At 32.5% G+C, this 20,886-nt stretch overlaps 2 protein-coding genes across 2 annotated transcripts; one reads left to right on the top strand and one right to left on the bottom strand.

Annotated features, from left to right (window-relative positions):
* Positions 1-615: 615 nt before the first annotated feature.
* On the top strand, positions 616-1,207 carry LOC132268430 (protein transport protein Sec61 subunit beta). Its single transcript, XM_059769278.1, has one exon. The coding sequence runs from the start codon at positions 711-713 to the stop codon at positions 1,026-1,028; it is 318 nt and encodes a 105-aa protein (XP_059625261.1). The 5' UTR covers positions 616-710; the 3' UTR covers positions 1,029-1,207.
* A 2,729-nt stretch (positions 1,208-3,936) lies between these two features.
* Positions 3,937-10,446, bottom strand: LOC132269543 (MLO-like protein 6). Its single transcript, XM_059770774.1, has 15 exons — positions 10,164-10,446; positions 9,968-10,025; positions 9,549-9,799; positions 9,156-9,272; positions 8,952-9,012; positions 8,699-8,787; positions 7,487-7,561; positions 7,013-7,107; positions 6,792-6,841; positions 6,245-6,285; positions 5,964-6,137; positions 5,461-5,496; positions 5,185-5,252; positions 4,994-5,054; positions 3,937-4,633 (listed from the first exon to the last, which is right to left on the bottom strand). The coding sequence occupies exons 1-15, from the start codon at positions 10,284-10,286 to the stop codon at positions 4,175-4,177; spliced, it is 1,758 nt and encodes a 585-aa protein (XP_059626757.1). The 5' UTR covers positions 10,287-10,446; the 3' UTR covers positions 3,937-4,174.
* Between the last annotated feature and the right edge of the window lie 10,440 nt (positions 10,447-20,886).

The raw sequence follows: 20,886 nt of genomic DNA, 5'->3' as shown, positions 1-20,886 counted from the left end.
TGCCCTATCCTTCATTTCAACCATATTCTCCATAAGGACTGGGTTTGGGTTTGCAATTTAATTACTGCAGATATTTGATATTCATACTGTATTTTTAGGCACTTATATTTCACTTATTGTCATTTTTTTTTAAAAAAAGTAGATAATGTAATAATAGTAGAAAATTAGAGTATGTCATTGGGTTGATTATACATTTTCATGAAGCTCGATTCCACAGATCTTGTGCATCGGTAGATACTAAATGATGATGTAACAAAAATACATTATAAAATAGAATCCTTTGTATCATGTTATAATATCGTAATAAATTATAATATTATTAAAACTAGTTTAATACTAGCCTCTTTTTGTTTTTATGTAAAATATATTTTTAAATTATTTTTTGAATAAAATATATTTATTTATTAGTGTAAAATAATTAATAAAAAATTACTAATAAATAAAATTATTTTATTAAATTTGAATATTTTTTTTCTCCGTAAATTACATCTCAACAAACAGTGCAGTGGTGTAGGTTTTTGCATTTGATTAATCAATACGGAGTATTTTAAAACCGGCAACTTGCTCGAGCGGTGATCATTATCCACTTAAAACCATTAAAGTATAAATAGCACCTCAACTTTTAATTACACTACACACCTGCTTCTAACCCATCTCTCTCCGTATCTGATTGATTCGTCGTTCAAATCTCGAAATCTCCGGCACTGACAATGGCGAGAGGCTCATCTCAGTCCCAATCATCGTCCTCATCAACCTCCCGTCCCGGTCCCGTCGGCATGGCACCTCGCGGCTCCGCGGCGGCGACCGCCGGGATGAGACGCCGCCGACTCGGAGGCTCCTCCAGTGGTTCGGCCGACGTCGGCGGGGACTCCGGCGGTAACATGCTCAGATTCTACACTGACGACGCCCCTGGACTGAAGATCTCGCCCACAATGGTCCTCGTCATGAGCCTCTGCTTCATCGGCTTCGTCACCGCCCTTCACGTCTTCGGCAAGCTCTACCTCCACCGATCTGGTGCTGGATCTTAATTTCCGATTCCTCATCATCGAGATTTGGATGCTTTTTTCTGATCGGAGCAATTGGTAATTGAAATGCCACGATTTTTCGCTTTTGTAAATGTTTTAATGTTCTAATTTTTGATAAAAAGTTGACTTTAAGTTAGTTTTCTTATGAAGGAAAGATAGAAAAGGATTTTAGTTTGGTTGAACCTTTTGCTTCCATGATTAATGGCTCAATAATGATGCTTTTTTTTTAATTATTTAATCTGCATTTGAATGGTTTAATATTTCTTTATTTGCTTTTGATCCAACTCCTGATTAAGCAAGCTAAATTTAGTTTTGAATCTTTAATCTGGCCTTGATTGTCGTATAAAATAGTTCTATCTTCCAATGAACATTGAAACAGATCAAATCAGATGAAAACTCAAAATGTGAAAAGTCACCTAAGATTTTTTTTAGGTTGTTACGAATATTTTATTTATTTATTTTTAAAACCTTATTTTTACTTTAGATTATTGACATCTCTAATCTAGTCTGTCAACTGATTCGTATAAGATCGATCAAATTCATATCCCATTTGTTAAGCTACCGGATAATCGAATAGGCAATGGGTTATCGAATTGAATATTCCAATCCATATCCTATTTAGCTCAGATTTGGATTCGGATTAAAATCATATTCACTTACATTTAAACTTGAGTGAAGACCTTGTAACCAAATGAATATAGTGGTAAATAATTAATATGTTTATAAATTAAAATAGTATATAACTAATATATATATATGTGTGTGTATACATATATATATATATATATATATATATATAATTTTAATTGGATCGGATTATTTGTAATCCATATCCGATTTGTTAAGGTAACAGATTATCGGATTATTATTGGATTATTGGATTTTTTTCCCAATTCATATTCGGATAATCGGATTGGATTCAGATCAGAATCCGAATCCATTGACTGGTCGATTGACTGTATGATATTATTGTTGAGGAGGATGATTGGGACTGAGATGAGCAATGCTTTTTCTCATTGGTGAATTCCTGAACGCTTTTGCAATTATTTTGATTAATATTTCACAAGTGTAATATTGCTCTAAAATACAATGTCAACTCAGAATATTATTTGAATCCGCATTTTGCAATTATAGAATTTGGTTCTAGAATTCTCCAAGGAATATCTAAGACATTCCTATAACATGCTTGTTACTCGAGAGAGCTTTAGGCTACACTGTACAATACTATACAGCTTTAGATAACTCCCCACTACTCATGTAAGCCCACACTTGTGTAGAGAAATCTACAATGTTCCGGCCATTGAAACTAGTCATGTCACCATCTTGTTGTCCACCTGCATGGCATAACGTTTTCCACGATGGACGGAGCGTGGAATATGTTTTTAGTACATGAAACTATCATATCACGTCACTTAGGTTTCTTGGTACTGTCGGACATTTGAATACTGGATTTTGTTTATTTCACCTAGATTTCGTTGTTTTATGGGATTGATTTTCCTTATGACGTATTGTTTCGTGCTTACATTAACCAAGTTAGCTGCCTTAATATGCAATTTTCTTGGTGGGAGCTTATTTTACCATGTTGTCTTGATTCATAAAATGTTAATTAGGATCTTAAACTACTGTTTTTGTCCATATTGAAGGACCGTAAATAATGATGATGCTGGGTCTACATATGCTTCCCATTTTAAAGATTATTCCTGATTGATGATCCTAATGATGTACAACTGGTTCCCAAGCCAAAATGTTCATTCCACCCTCATTTTTTGGATTATTTCCTTTTCAAATGGAATTTGAAAATTTGTAGATTAATGTGGCTCATGCCTTGGTCATAAGAGTTTAATTTGCAAGCCTACGAAGGTAGTTTATTTAATCCGCCACTTACGGTTGGTTGAGGTTCACGACCACCGCTCTTCTTCCACGTATTTGGTCTCCTTAGAAATCAGTTGATGAAGTTCAAATTTGAGAGGGATTTACTCTCAGATTTGTAGAATCATATTTGATTATAGATCTGGTGGACACAATGGGTATTGATGTTGTTTGTTTCTAGTTCATTTGAGTAATGGTGATTTATATTTCACGTTACTGTTTGCAGCTGTGTTGGGAATTTGTTACACATGGATTCATACGTCTAATATTATTCTCAACTATGTTTTATCAACTTCTTGAAGTTGGCTACTGGGATTTTATTTTCATATTGGTGGGGGGGGGGGGGGAGGGTGGTGTTCACAGCATGCCCTCTTCTTTCCCCAATCCTGTTATTGAGATCTTAGTAAAGACTTGATATTGGCTTTGAGGGTAGGTTTATGTTTTGAATTTTTGATGGTTTTGGTGAGTCATGGTTGTCGCAGTTGAAGAAAAGACACAGAAAACCTGGGGAATACCCTCATAGGAGCAATGAATAGAGCAATCGTTGGGAAAATGTTTTGTTCATTCTTTCCTTGCAAACCGCACGAACAGTTGATGCCTACATCCCATGAGCGAAATTGAAGGAAATGATTTGCATTTGAGGTATTTGATAGCCCTCTATCGAAACAAAGACCGGCCCCCTTGTGGTTTTATGTACTCTCTCTTTCTCTGTCTCTTTCCTTGTGGAACCCGGATCCTTATGCAACAATTACATCTCATGTTGTAATTTGTCATGAAACTGTTGCACTACGATATAATATACCATTCAGATTACATTGCTTATGCAACCATTCAGATTACAATTCGTCGTGAAACTGTTGCACTACGATGTAATGCTGGACGCGGCACAGGATGTCCCCAAGAGGGTTCCGGATTCCGCTTTGTGCAGGTTCCTTTGTTTAAAGTTTCTAACAAAGATGGACTTCTAGATTCAATATGGGTGAGAGCTGTTGAAATCCAGCTCCAGCCCAATCTTTAGTGGGCTTTATTGTAGGCCTATATGAAGCTCAATAAGGTCTAAAATTGATAAAATCCCAAATTAAACTTATGATATTTAGCCTTCGCAGCCCAACATTTCAAAAAAGCAAATTGAGTTCATTGTATGATCGTTACAAGTTGTTGCTATATTGAAGGCTTCCCATGTCCCAATCACAGTGACATAGTCTTGTTCTCTAAACAGGTTTTAAACGATTGCATGGCCACATTGACAACGTAGTTCAGTCCTCCTGATTGAGAAATTTTCACGTACTCGTTCTTCTATGGAATGAAAAATCTTTAGGTGTCTTAGGTCCAACATTGATCTCGTGTTGGCCTCGAGCTGGTATTGCAATTGTACCGACTTGTGAAGAGCTCTGGCTCGGCTCGTGTTGGATCTCCCTATCATGTTCTACATTACCAAGCTCTATATGGTGGTGGTGGGTGGGGGAAGTTGACCCCTCGGCCTCCCAATGCTGATCGGCATCAAAATTTGATCTTCTTGGGGACGTTTGAAAACTGTCATCCACATCTCTGTTGTAGTGGCGGAGGAGATGAAGAGGGGACAGGTGGTGGGTTGGTGTCCCCGGTGCACTTGACATAGGGGTCACAGTACCAGATTGCCGGTGGTTTTGTTTGACTTGTTTCTTCGCCGTTCGGTGCCAGTTTCGTAGAGCTGTCGCCACTCTTTCGTTGAAAATGGTCGGTTTCATTGTTGAACCCATCTGTTCATTCCATAATTGTATAAAAATTGTAAAATTTTCAGGAGCATAACCTAAATTTACACATACAAAAGGATGCATGTGAAATTCACACACCCAACTAATTTTTTACCCTTAACAACACGTAGTAGTATTTTTTTACTTTTTGAAAGTTAAAGAGTATTCGAGTCTCTTTAAGAATATTGTGAGAGTTATTTGTTGAAACTTAAAAAAATAATAATAATAACAATAATAATTTCTTATTCTCACTTAATCTTGATACATTAAAACATTTTAGTGACTTAAAAAGATACTTAATTGAGATATTTTCATTCGAATATCTAATTTTTACTTATTATTGATATGTATCTTTGCTTAAATTACCTGTGTAACAAGGGCATATAGGGGAAGAGTGACGTAGCTGCACAAAATCTGTATGAGAACCCTGATGAAATCATCACCATTGTAAAATGTTAAAAATCATAAAAATTCAATAGTCAATGATCAAAGGGTAATTATGTAAAATTGAGATGGTCAACGATCAAATGGTGACGCAATGAGAGACTCCCACTCACCCCATCGAAATTCGTATAATCACATCCTCCAAATGCGAATGGAAACAGGACTTCAACCCGAATTCATACTGAAAAATAAAATGAAATATGACTTCTTCATTAACTACATTTCATTAAGTCATTCACACAACCTATGTATTGCAGTCGTTCCAATAATGTACATGTGTGTAAATAATATATATATATATATAAACCGTATTTTACGCTGCTTCCCACCCACATTATTAAAGTGGTAAAGTAATTAATACTAGTTACTAGAAGCTTCTGGTGGCTTACCCAAGTCCACGCAAAGAAAGCTAGCTGAAAGGCATTCTGCATATGATTGACCAAAAAAAAAATTCACAAATGAGTATAACGCAATCTATATATATATATATATAAAATAAATCCTTATCTTCTTCTATGTACTGGATGGTGAAGAGAGGTTGAGACCACTTCACATAAAATGAGGTGGAGTCGTCAAGATGATACTGTGTGAAATCTCAAAGAAAACAGGAGTTCGTCGGAGGAGTACTATATTATAGGTACCTCTAGGCATTGGTTCTAAGGACGAACCCATCAAAAATGCCCCACTGAATTTTTTTTTTTTTTTTTTTTCTACAAAACTATTTATAAATTTTATGAAAATTTTGAAAATAACCATACTTTTTTGTAAAAATATTAAGAAAGCCCTATTCAAATTCTAATGATACCCTATTATATATTGTTTTTGTTCAAAATCATCCCCTCACATAATTTTCTTAGTCCGTGGTTGATTCCGCGTAATAATAGAAGGGTACCTGGAAGAGGACAAAGTTGATGAGGTAGAGAATGAGGCGTGGACGGTTGAACCAAAAAAGGTCGTCGCCAGGCTGAACAACTGGTACTCCTTTCACAACTTCACCTCTCTCTTGAATTCTGAGACCCATCTTTGTTATTATCACCTGCAGCTTCGTCCCCACCAGCAATATGATCTGCACAACATTTATCAAATGCATGAATTCTTTGATCATCATCAAATATCATTATCAGCCGTCTGATTATATATATATATATATCGACTTCTAGAAGTTTTGCTCACAATTAATGGGATAAATGGTAGCCAAAGATATGATTTCCAGCCTGTTGTCCACATAGATTAGAAGGAAATATACAAATATATTAGTCAAGCAAAATGGCGCTAAAACAATTCACATCCAATATAAAATAGTCACATTGGCAAAGAATATTAGTGTTGTGGAACACACATTTCAAAGCTACTAAATCATTTCTAGTTTCTAGTATGATATATCATTTGAATTAGCACATGTTAATATATATATATATATGAGACATTTTATTAGGTTTATATTGCAAGTGTAATGTGCTATTTAAGTTATTTATATTTTAATTAGATGCAATGTCAAAATATGCGGTTTCACCAAATTGTTATATTATATATCATTGCCTAATCGTGTCTCCTAACATCAACATTAATTATGCATGTAATTAGTTTTCGTATAAGTGGAAACAAGTGTTTTTTTTTTTGGGGGAGTAAATTAAGTTGAAAAAATGTCAATTAATTGTAAAACATCACCAATTGATCTATATGTATCAAAAAGATGTCATACATCTATCTACTTACGTACCATGGGTATTGAAGAGAAGGAATAGAACCGCGACAAACCAGATCGGTGGACTGAGAATATTAACAAACATGACGGTTAATTAGTTGGAAAATATAATAATTAAATTTGCAAATCATAAACAAAAATGAAAGGAAAAAAAAAAGGGAAAATAATTTCAGAAAACATATAATAAATCAAGCTAAATTGAGATTGAAGAGGAAAATAAAGGAGAAAGAGCAAACCTGATCCCCACAACCACCTTGAAATCTTCTTCCAAGGATCTATTGATATACTTCTGGAAATCGAATCTTGTTTGGCTTTGAGGTGCCAAATGTGCCTGAATTAAATAATAATAAATTAATATAAGTGAAAATTAATTCCTTAATCAGAAGAAACTGAGTCTTGACTTTTACTATTTCAGTGTGTGTATATGTATATATATATATATATATATATATAGGAGTATATTTTTTCAGAAGCTGAATATTATTTAATATAATAACAGCTTGATGCAGTAATTCTACGAAATGCCAAACGATGTGGTCACTAAATTCTGGCCCCACCTCTGTTTTGGCTATCTCAAAATGTCAATTTAAGAAACCAGAATGGCATGTGATGTGTCTTTGTCTGTATGTGTATATAGACATAAATATATATATATATGTATATATAAGTGTATGCATGTGTATATATATATTTACAATGGAGAATCTTACCATGATAAATCCATGTCGCAAGGTTAAGTAATCAACTTTTGGGACTGACCTGAAAAATTGCCTGAAGAAACAAACCTGAAATGTGAAAGAAAAAAACAAAACAAAGAAAAAAAAGTGTTAAAATTTTGAGTAGGTGATTGTTATACCTACCACAAGGCATATATATATATATATATATTTTAAATCTCGTAGATGTAAGTAAGCGTAAGAACCAAATTGATGTGTAAGGTGGACAAGAAATTCAAAGTCAATTTGATTATAAAAGTTGACTAAATTGCATTTTGAAAAAGTCAATTCAATAACGTATAGGCCAAATTGCCCTTGGGTGGCTGGTGGTGTCGTTATCTCTTTGTCATTACCAGACCGTTATCTCCTTATCTTTCCCTATTAGATATGTTAGATGACACTTGTTATGAGCTTATAGTCCAAGTGAAGTGGTCCCACTATTTTCGCCACCTGTACTAAAAACACACCACGTCACAAATGAACCTTTCATTGTCATTCTCCATGTAACTCTTTTTGGTTCCATATTATTATTTATATCAATATTCGTCCTTACATTAATACCGTAATTGCGAATCCTATATCGTCAAATTATGCGTAAAACTCATGCATCAAATTTATATCAATAATGTACTCGCGGAACATGCTACATTGAGTTTTAAAGAACGAACTTACATTATTTCGTTATTATTGCATTTTTATTACATGAGATGCCTCCTAGCCCCATTTTGGGACTGCAAAATAAAGCCATTTGTCCCGTGTTTTTGGTGAATATATATATATATATATATGGTCATTGCTATGAATATTGGCATTTTAAAATATGGATGCTCATGGTTATTATTAAAATTATTATTTAGATTCCGTTTGTTTTGATGTAAAATATTTTTTAAGTAAAATATTTTTTTATTTGTACTTTTTAATATTTGACAAAGATCTAGGTCAAGGTTGATATCGAGTCCTTCGAGCGAAACGTATAAAATAACTTACCAAAAATTAATAGATAAATTATTTTTGTAAAATTTTAATATATTTTTCTTTCGTAAATATTTTACGACAACCAAATACTAGAAAATAAAAAAATATTTTCTAAAAAATATTATACATCCAAACAAACGGAGCCTTAGAGATATAAAATTTCAAATTATTTTGAAAATTGTTGGTGAGAAGAGAATAATTTCATAAATCAGGAACTTAAGAAATGCTTACAATCCAGAGGAGCACAGGAGTTCTGCTCCAGAAGCTTAAGTGCCTTCTCCCAAATGATGTCTCTCTTGCAAATCTGAATCTCTCTGGATCTGTCAAACAACAAATACCACTTTCTCATCACATATCCATACCACCAATATATATATATATAATTTCTCATGTATCATATTGCATGCATGCATGTATATACATATCCTAGTAAGAATGTCTATACAAATGTATATGTTTATTTGAGTTAATATGGAGTACTAACCATTTGAGAACTGGTACTCGACCGTTCTTGTTTCCTTTTCCCATGCCTTCCAACTACTCATCTGAAACCAAACGATTCAATACATATATTGCAAATATATTCATGTGAGATATATATATATATATATATATATATATATAGAGAGAGAGAGAGAGAGAGAGAGAGAGAGAGAGAGGGACTGGATGCGATATATATGGTACCAACCTTGGCTCTGCCTAAAGCCAACGTCAAAATACAGTATAGGATGTGAAAAACTGCCAACACGAAGATGAAGATATGGAGCTGATGAATACCATCCGAGGACACAAAGGGCACTTTACCCTGCAAATAATCAATACCTATTTAGATTAATAAGTGCCCCATTCACATTAAACCTGTATATATATACACAAACACATACATACACGTATGCATGTGTGTGTGTATATGTTGGTGACAATTTGACATGGCTATTCTAGATTCCTTATATTATATTATCAATTGCTATCCCTTTTCAAAAGTTGCTGAACAATTCAAAGCAACAACCAAATAATAGCTAATTGATATGGTACGCACTTAAAACTTGTTCAAACATAATACATATATATATACACAGACCTTGGCTGCGCATTTGTCAGTTCCAGCGGCGGCCAAAACACGTCGGAAAATTTGGCCAGAATCCGACAATCCGAGAAGCTTCCGGCGATTTTCTTCTTTGGAATTTGTAGTATAATATTTGTTTAGTTTTTCTTCTGCCTTCTTACTACAAGGATGCCAAGTAGCTCCTGCACTTTTCGATATACATATATTCGAAATTGGTCCTTGTCCAACCGTTAGGAGCAAGGATATGAATCCCAACAGCATAAGCTCTTAATCATCACCACCCACCAAATTTGGAGAAAAAAAAAAAATCAAAAGTCAACTTTTGTCAAACTAATGTTTGTGTGTGTGTGTGTGTATATATTTGCATCAAACACGTATGATCTAATTGATCGGCTCAACTGATCATTTAATGGGTGATATAATTAAGTATATACCTGACTTGATTTTTTCGAGTGATTCAAAAAGAGCACTCTTGTTTTTCTTCTTCAACCACTGTATGATATGGTGCAATTTGTAAGAATGTGATATAATCTAAGACTACAGGTACATATCCAATAATTAGATCACTCCTATTAATTATAATCAAACTATATTTTTGTGATTAGATATTCTTGAAATGGTAATTCATACCTGTCCTATGAGATGGATGATGTGTTCGATGACAATTGAAACCGCAACTAAAACAAAACAAACAACAGCAACAGCCCATGTCGGCGTCTGCTCCAAAGTTCTTCCCCCACTAGCTACAGCCATCCTTGAATTTTTAAAATTTGCAGGAAACTTTTTATTTGTGAGTTAATCAAGAATCAAAGCCAGTGAAGTAGTAAGAAATAAAGTTCAAGAATTGACTTGAGAAACTCAGAAATGTATTTAAACTCATGTGTGTGTAGAGAGAGAAATATGTGTGTGAATACTATCCAAAGATAGAGATTATGTATTTGGCTGTCTTATATATAATTATAGGGTGTACGTATTTAATAAGTTTAAAGAAAAGAAGGGTAGAGGAGGACTTTGACATTGTAGACGCGTGAGAGTTGTTTTTAGGAGACTGAGTGACTGAAAGAGTTTTAATTTGGACTTTCTCAAACTCTGTATATATATTAATGGATATACACAGATTTCATTGAGCTAGTTTTCTGTCAATTTATTGATGAATTATTCGTATAAATATTTTGTTACGTGAGCCATTATTTTCTAATCACCAATGGTATTTATTGGTATTTACCAAAGTCAACCGGCATGTGACTATATGATGGTTTTGTTCACATTTTCGGATTACAAAAATTATTGGGTTTGTTGTTTAATTGTCAGCGCCTCGTATTGTCCGGAGTACAAAGAATGGACTACACTAAGGCTCCGTTTGGATTACATTAAAGTTCCGTTTGTGTGGTTGTTTTGACGTAAAATACTTTTTGAAGAAAATATTTTTATTTTTTAGGTAAGATATTTTTATTTTTTGTACTTTTCGATATTTGACAAAAGTCTAGGTCGAGGTTGATATCGAGTTCTTTGGGCAGGACGTATTGTTGGCACCAAAACTTGGCAGCCACTTCAGCAGCGACGTGGACCAATGGGAAGCCGATAAGTGTTGAGCATGTCCAAGAATGGTCGGCCAATGGAGAAATAGTAGGAAAAGATTTAGGAGGATATCTATATATATTCAGCCACCTCACCAAAAGGGTTGTTACTAAACAACCGAGACTTTTGTTAATTTCAAAAGGAAATTTCATTAGAAATAGAACATTGGGAGAGGTTGGCTAAGGTGACATAATTAAGTTCCTAAAAAATAGGGATTTAGTTATGAGAAAGGAAATTGAATCCTTATGGAAATGAAATTCAAAAAGAAGGGGCAGCCACGTGAGTGTATGGGTCAAGGCTATAAATGGTCTTCCAGCCATTTAAGGGATATATTTCAGTCAAGCTTGAAGAAAGAAGTTGCTAAAAATCAGCAACTTACTAACAATCTTCCAGCAGCTTTCTACCGACTTCTTAGCAATCAATATTTTCTTCAACAAAGGTATTCTATTTGAAGCAAGACGAAACAAGAGGAGAAGAGACGTGAAAGACTACTGGAATACGACCTATTTTCAGCAACAACGTAAAGCAAATCAAGGAAAAGAGAGATTTCAGTAAAGACTTTCCCATTGAAACTGGAGCATCGATATTGAAGGCGAGGAATGTTGGGCCGTAGATCAATTTGAATTTCAAAAGAAAATGATTGAAGCAAAAGAGATTTTCTAGCAATTAATTAGGAAAATAAGTTGAGATAGAACTTCTATAAATAGAAGTATTGTACTCCATTTCCAATTCGTCCAGCACCACCACAAAACATGCATTTCAACTAAAATGTTTTCAATTGACTCTACGTCATTTTCCTATCAATTTCTTTATTTCAATTTAATGGCAATTGATTAGATCATTGTCAACTATTTCGATTCAGCCATTTACTTTCTTTCAATTTCAATTATGCCAATTTTAATTACGCAATTTTAGTTAGGCTTTCAATTCAATGGCAATTGATTAAATTCTTGCCATTGAATTGTAGTGACAATTGATTAAATTCTTGCTATCACGTTTCAGTGGCGATCGATTAAATTCTTGCCATTGTGTTTGGCTGATGGCGATTGATTAAATTCTTGCTATCACGTTTCAGTGGCGATCGATTAAATTCTTGCCATTGTGTTTAGCTGATGGCGATTGATTAAGTTCTCGCCATCACGTTCGGCCGGCGATCGATTAAGTTCTTGCCGCCTGTCTTCACTCGGCCATTCCATCCATTCAAACATTCATCAGCCGTTGCATTTCTTTAGACACTCTAAAAAGTCCTTGCTACAAACAAGGCATAAAAGAACCTTGCTGGGAGTTTTTACTAGTCTCTCTCCCACACAATCGCCTGAGAGTCAGCCATCGGAAAAAGGGATAGGCTGGTGTTCAATTACATATTTTGGGTATTTTGTACAAATACTCTGGCACGCCCGCGAAGAGTCCATCGACCGGCGTAGGGAACAAAAACCGCGCGAACACGTATAAAATAACTTGTCAAAAATTAATGGATAAATTATTTTTGTAAAATTTCAATATATTTTTCTTTCGTCCAAACATCAGAAAATAAAAAAATATTTTCTAAAAAATATTATACATCTAAACAAACGGAGCCTAAATACTATTTATTACTACTTGTCACATGACTCGAACACGGGTATGGATGTAAATATGCGTTCATACCATCAATTTTTTCAATTCCAGGACACATGGGTAATGGCTAAACATTCACACCTAAACATTCACACTAGTTATTCCATAATTATATTTTATTTTTATGACATAAAATATTGTATTTGATGTAACGTAATGTTTAAAGTAAATATTTTACATGTTTTGAAAAAAACATGAAAGAAATAAATAATTGAACATGAATTTTAATTACACATCCAACCAAATGCATGTTGGACGAGTTCCATAGGACCATATATGTGTTTTAATTATCGTGTTTAACATGGATATACTTCATTCCGTTTAAAAAGTTCTTTTAAAATAATTATTAAATAATACAATAGATTTGCATAGTTTAATTATAGAGTAAATTACATCACCACATACATTGTGAGGTTTTTCTTTACAATAATAGTGGTGAGAAGGGATTTAAATTAACCATCCACCTTTGAAATATGATAATTTATTTAATTAGGTGACAATTTGTGATTATTTAAAACTATAATCTTATGCTATATAATAATCTCTTCCAAAGGTTAACTTAGCCATTAGAACTTTTGGAAAATTTTGATTTGATGATATATATGTTGGGATTTATATGCCCTGGTATAGCAAATTCCTATCTGGATTGTATTGACATATGTTCCTGACATATCTGAAATATTTATGATTTATATAATTGGTGAATTCAATGTATTATGTTTCAATTCACTATGAAATTGATAGTGTCCAGTTAATTACAAGAAATATTTATATATATGTATGTGATGACAATCAATGCATGATATATAAATAGTAATTATAAATTGTTCATAGTCGGTAATTATGGATGGACTCATAATTAATTAAGACTTGAACTGGATCCGCGTTAGGTTGAGATATATTGCGAGAGCCGTCGTATGCAATTACTCCCTATCACCGTCATGACATTTGACTCTTAAGCATGAGAAAAGTATAGACTCTTTTATTAATTAATAATTACTTTGATTTGTTCGGCGGATTCTTCGGGATCCTTAGACCGACACTTTGGGTAGTTATGTAATTAATAGTTAGAGGGTTATATTTTCAATATTTGCATCATTGCTACTTGTATTTATTTTGTATTGATTATGGTTGATCACAAAGTAAATTCGAAGGCCTTCGTGTGTTTTTAGACAAAATGATTTATTATATATTTATTTATTTAAATTATTATTTTTGTCAAACAAATGTTTTATTGTGATCGAGCCAGAAATAATCAAAGGTACCAAAATAAATATATTAATTAAGTAGTCGGATTGATGGCTATATTTATCCGATAACTAATTATGCATAGAGGGGTCAAAGTGCAATATTGACTTAGAGGTTATTTATTATTTAATTGGAGTTCAATTAATTTCTTTTAGTGGAGTAGAAATTAATTTATGAATTAATTGAATTGGGTCCATGGACCGGGCCAATTATTAATTCATTGTAGCCAATAAAATAATAGGCCCAATGGATTCTCACTCATAGCCCAACTTGATATTGGAATCATATTAGATTTGAGACATATGAATTAGAGATGGAGAAGGATTTGTTGTTTCCTTTTCTTTATTTTTATGTTGCCTATAAATATACATGGTCTATGTATATTTTAGGGGGTGATTTTTATGAGAAGGAAAAAGGAATAAATTTTTTCTCTCTAGAAAATTAGGGTTTATGTTCTCATCTAATGGAGGCTCCCACAAGCCTAGTTTTCCAAGGTCATTCAAGGAGGCTTATGAGTGATTCCTAAAGGCAAGACCATTACCAAGAAGATGGAGATCCATGGAAAAGATGTCTAGCAAAAGGGATCTACAATAAGTGAGAACATTCACTTTAGAGGAGAGATCTGAGGTTTACTCAAACCTTGATATAAGTATTCAATCTTTTAGTTGAATAATACATCATATTTTATTTTATTTTTTGCATAAAACTTGTCTCTATGTGATGAATCAAGATCTATGAATTTAAATCCCTCGAAAAATTTTTAAAACTAGCACGTTTCCCAACAATATATGCCCTTCCCATTTTACTGAAATGATTAGCCTTTTAAGATTCCTAACATAACAATGATATCCAAATCTTATGGACGAATATATCCTTTAGGCTAAGAAGCATTTTCCCATTAATATATAACCGTTTCATTTCCTACAACAAAAACCATGCAATTTCATAAATATAAGTGAAATTCAAACACAATAAAAACCTAACTCCAACTCTCTAAATTTGTAAACCCTAATCCAAAAGGGGATAAGCTAGCGAGCTCAAGACATTGGCCGCTACAATTGACTTCCACGACCAATTCAATTTCGTCATAATCGCACATCCTAAGCTTGATCATTTTCTGACACGTTCTTCGCTCTTCGCTACTATGTCATTCAAAAACCCCTCCTCAAATGCTTTAAATTTTCGATATTCGGTCACAAGTCACTGGACATCAAAATTCCATTATCACAAGTTGCCATTACACAGCGATTCGTCATCATCGTACTAGTCAAAGATGCAAAATTAAACAGAAAACACAGAAAAGAGATAAAAAAAACACATATTTTTACTTGGTTCATCTAAAATTAGAGTTACGTCCAAGTTAGGGTTGCAGGGATTTCACTATGATGATAAAAAAAAAAAAAAAAGCACAAGCTACAGAGAGTTAAAATTGAATAAATACTCTCCCACTAAAACAACTTTAACAATTGCAAAAATAACCAAAATACCTTCTCCAACAATTAGATTCTCGAAATTGAGTTTTGGTCTTCAGTATTTTTCAGGTTTCACACTACCTATCAGTTAAGAAAGCAAGTAATGCTTCAAAATTAAAGTTGGTCGAAGCAAGATATTGCTTTTGTGTCCATCTCTAGAATGCTTTGGAAGAACTAAAGACCGATGAAGCCCTCATGATCGGGTCGAGCATGATTTAAGTGGACTCCATTTTCAACGAATATGACAAGGGGCTTCGGAGTGTAATGAATGAATATAAGGGTAATTTTCATATGACATTAGACCATTTGCAAACTAACTAATGTCAATAAGAGAGGCTGGTGTAATTAAGCTCATTCTCGACACATATACATGTCAAATAAAAGCAAATTTAAGAAAATGTAGCCTTTAAATTTAATTTTTCTATTTTCTTTTTCAGATTTTGTAAGTCACCAGTTAGAGTGGTTTGCGGCCTGTTCAACAAAGGATGATAATATGATATAGCCGTTTGATTAGGGACATAGACTGACCAAAGAGTGTGGTTTGTGGCCTGTTCAACAAAGGATGATAATATGATAGTTTGTGGCCTGTTCAACAAAGGATGATAATATGATATAGCCGTTTGATTAGGGACATAGACTGACCAAAGAGTGATTCAATTAACATAATAAACACTCGTCAATATAGACCAGATTGTGTTAAATATATATATGTAGACTAGATTTATTTTAATGCATCCACATTAGGATAGGCGATATTTTTACACCATCATTTATAAGTAATATCATAGAAGTCTAAAAAGTAATATCATCATTTGTAAGAGGGTAACACTACCACTTAAAAAGTGAAGATTGTTCACAGCCAAGTACTTCATAATCCCCTTTATTTTTTATGATAAAATTTAACTTAAAAAATATATAAATAATATATTAAATTGAGTTAGATTTATATGTTTAGATTTATATGTGACTGTTAATTTTTCAGCACTATGTAAATACTTTATTTTGATGGTGAAGGTGGTGCGTGTGGCAATTAATATCAAAATTGCCAAAAAAAATTCAAAGATATGTTAAATAATTTATACTTTTAAGTGTATGGTTTTTTAATATTGTGAAGGAAAAAAAAAAATGACTCTTTTCATTATTTTTAGAAATATAAAGAGTTTTGTTTGTTATCTAAAGTTAATTCAAGTGACTTTAATTTTGATTTAAATTATTTAAATTAACATGTTAAAGTGTTTTTAAAATACTTAAATTTCAAATAATAATATAAATGATATGTTGAATTGAATTACGTTTATATGTGACATTACTTAGTTTACATTATGTGCATACCTTATTTTGAGACTGAAGTTAATTTTTATTTTTTTGTAATTATTACATCTAAACGTTGTTTCAGTATTTGTTAAATGAAGAAAAATGTGATCAAATATAGACTACTTAAAACTTACCGCATGGGACAACATGGAAAGCTTACTTCAGAGAATTCACGCCCCATTAGAATAACTACGCAGATACGTGATGGGGCATTTATGTGGGTCGCAACTTGAGACACCAATTGCTAGTAATTGATTGATGTTAGAATAATAATTGGAAATTAATTTACATTGTAATTTATGTTACACTTTTTCTCTTACCAAACAATTTCTTTTTTTTAATGACATGGTAAAGAGGTTTGATTGACCCCTTGTCTAAAACCAAGTATTTAAAGTTACAAAACTACGGAGTATTAAAGAAGAAGAACAGAATGTGTTACATATACAACCACATAATTACATAATTAGCCCTAATTTCACTAATATTTCCCAAAAGTTTTTGTGATATGGTTGGATATTAATTCCATTTATGGGTACAGCCAAACAAAGATGACTTTTCAGAAAAATACAAAAAGTGTTGGATGGTATTTATGTGGTGATTGTTATTGATAATTCAACTTTATTTAAATGAGGAGTATCTTTTTCTTAACCATTTTGTTGGAGGAAATGATAATTGAACCGTGTCTGGTGATTCATGAGAGTAGGATGGAAAAAATTTCCAACCCCGTGGCGCTCCATCCTGCCCTGTTCTATTTGTAAGTAATTTTGGAGAATATATTATGTAAATGGGAGTTGCTTTAAAAAAATTGTATTTTGGAGCAGTTTAAGAGAATGATTGTCCCGTCCAAAATGTATCATAAATTTATTAAATTATTTTTATATATTATGATATATTTTTAAAATAAGTTAAATGTATATGGATGACAAAAATTTCCATCCCTACGAAGCCATGCTCGGTTTTGAGTGATTTTAGAGAATCAATTATTTAAATAAAAACGATGATAGAGGATATTTTAAAAAATTCAGCAAATTTTGAAATGATTATAAAAATAAAAAATTAAACAATAATAAAAGTGGGAAATGAGATTCCCACTCCAACACGCTCCATTATCATCCTACATATGAGTCATATGACCGTTAACTTCTTATCATCCTACAAATGAGTCATATGACCGTTAACTTCCTCCACTTGATTTTGAAATCAGTTAAAAAGACTTTTTCTTCTTCTTCTTCTTCTTCTTCTTTTTTTTTTTTTTGCCATATTCCAAAAGAGAGAGCATTGGACGGTCACAAAACAAAGACACCTGGATAAATAAAATACTACGTACTTGATAAAGATAATTGATCTTTTGCTTCTCTAGATATACATTGTTTGACTTTTTCTTAAATTAAAGGACATAAATTTTGTTTCTTTTTTATTCTCATAAATTAAATTTAGAATAATATTATTATTTTTATATTAAAGTTATAGTGCATGTATATATATATATAATTAATTATGCTATCAGGAAAGTTCCTTCATCCCCTAAAAAACCTACCGTTTAATCATTTGTGATTCCATATAAAAATATATAATATTACATAGGCTGATACACTTTTTTCATAAAAATTGACATATGTTTTCCAAATTTAATTCCTTTTCCAAGTTGATCATTTTAATTTAATTAAACTTCTTTGAATCTAGAAGGAATTGTTATAAGAAGGTGAAATCTAGGTAAGGTGGGTTCTTAACCCGCGCGAACTAGACACTGTATTATTATTATGTCCAAGTCTTCTTTAAACTTGTAATTAAGTCATATTCCATGAGCTTGTTCTGGCAATTTCGCTTTCACTTTTTTATATGCGGGACCAACTAAAAACCAAAATATTCAAACTAAAGTTAATTTTTTATCTCAACTTTAATCCTCACTGTGATATAAATTAATAATTGCTATATTGATTTGTTGGCTATTGTTTGTTTTTATATACAGCTTATTGCGTGTGTATATGTATATGCGATAAGTGCAGAAAACATCTTAACATATGAAAAATGATATTATTGACGACTTTAATATTCCGACTTAAAACCGATAGCGATAAAATATGATGAGGTTATTTTAAAATTTCAACTTAAATACGCCTTTTTTTCCTTCCTTATTTGTCAGTTTTTTATAACCCCTTTCTTATCTTTTTAATTTTCCATTTATGTGTATCATCTTCTTCTTCTTCCTTTTTCGTTTTCACTCAAATATAAGAATTTGATTTGTACAAAATCTGCAATGTTTTTTTTTACAGTTTTTCATTACTTATGCAATTTTATTTATTTATTTTTTTAAAATTTCTCTTCTTATTTTTGTTTCTGGGAGCCAAATAGATTATTAGCTTTAATCATTATAACAATTAACAAACACCTATCAGTGTTTTATATAGAATGAGGGATACATAATCTAATTATATATATATATAGGAAATTAAATGTATGAAGTATCTCAAGAGTTCTTATAGAGATATAGTGTGATGTATATATATAATAGATATACAATTTGATATACATATGTACACAAATTTCGTAGTTTGCAAATAAAGAACAAAATAGGGAGCAAATAGAATTTTATTAATTTATAAAAATTGAGTAGAATCCTCTGAGGTATTCTTTAGAAAAGAAAGAACTTATCATCTGATTCGATCTCCTTTGTTGGTTGGATTCAAGGACTGTTGGAACTTAATCTTGAATCGGGTTGTTTAACAATCTTCTTCAAATATTTGTAGTTAAGGAAGATCGCCGATGATTTCTGATCGAAGACTGAAGAAGATTGATTTCGAACAGTGTTGTTTGGTGATTCTTCAACACTGTTCGAGATTAAGCTTGTTCCATTGGAACACATCTTTATTTGTCCTTTTAGGACTCATTATTCCATTGGAACACATATTTTTGTTCTTTTAGGACCCATCATTTTTTTACTTGTCCCTTTGGACCCATGAGTTCCGCTGCATTTATTTTATTATTATTATTATTATTATTATTATTATTATTATTTTTGCACAGAAATCCACTTTGATAAAAGTCAAGAGTGAAGTGAATGGTGAAGGCAATCAAATTCTAACCAAGATCCCAAATAAAGCAAATTTAAGCAAAACTCCATCAAAATCTTGATATGTTGCGTAAGTACGCTTGTGCATCCGCCTTTGAATACAAAACTCCACCAGAATTTGACTTTATGTTCTTGTGCATATAGACATCATTCTCGAATGTGAAATTTGACTTGAAGTTAACAGTTTACGCAAGTGGGCTTGAACGTAATCTTCATAAGAACTTGACTGTGTACAAGTGCACTTATGCATTAGTTTCGAAGATAAATCTTGATTTGGAGTTGACAGCTTGCACTAGTGTAATCCTCTTTGAAGATGGAGCTTCACCTTATCTTGGCAAAGCCTTATATAGTCCAAGCTTGAGTTCAGTATGGACAGGCTTGAAATTTGAAGATAATTTAAGCTCACATCAAGGAGTGTGGTTGATTTTACCTTCTCTAATTTTTTTGAAGGCTTGGAAGTAGTCCAAGTTTGAGTTTGACATGGACCAATTTGAAATTTGAAAATAGTTTATGCTTATATCAAGGAGTGTTGTTGAGATTTTTTTTTTTTTTTTGGATTGACTGAACTTGGAACAGACCTCCAAGATGCCTACATACCCTGAACCGGGATCAAGTCATCACGTAATTCAAATTTGTTTTTTTCTTCCAGACAATTTATACTTGTATCAAAGAGTTCTTGATTTTTTTTTTCAGGTAGACAATTTAAACTCGTGTCAAGGAGTGTCATTTTTTTTTTTTTTTTTTTTTTTGGGAGACAGTTTAAACTTGTATCAAGGAGTTCTTGATTTTTTTTTTTTTTTTTTTCTTCAGGTAGTCAGTTTATACTCGTGTCAAGGAGTTCTTAATTTTATTTTTGGATAAACAGTTTATACTCATGTCAAGGAGTGTCATCGACAATTTATGCTCGTATCGGGAAGCACTTCAATTTTAATATTCTTCAACTTTGTAAGAATTAGACGGCAATCCAAACCTATGCTGATGGGTACGGACTATCTCGTCATCACTTTGAGAATTTTCTTTTTGATTTCCTTGACTTAATGCCCCTTGTGATTTA

Source organism: Cornus florida, unplaced genomic scaffold, assembly GCF_030987335.1.
Source record: "Cornus florida cultivar Cherokee Brave unplaced genomic scaffold, ASM3098733v1 CherokeeBrave_3.0.0_Hap2_Chr08, whole genome shotgun sequence".
In the NCBI taxonomy this organism is placed as follows: domain Eukaryota; kingdom Viridiplantae; phylum Streptophyta; class Magnoliopsida; order Cornales; family Cornaceae; genus Cornus; species Cornus florida.
Note: the sequence above shows the minus strand (reverse complement) of the source record. Positions and strands in the feature narration are given on the sequence as shown.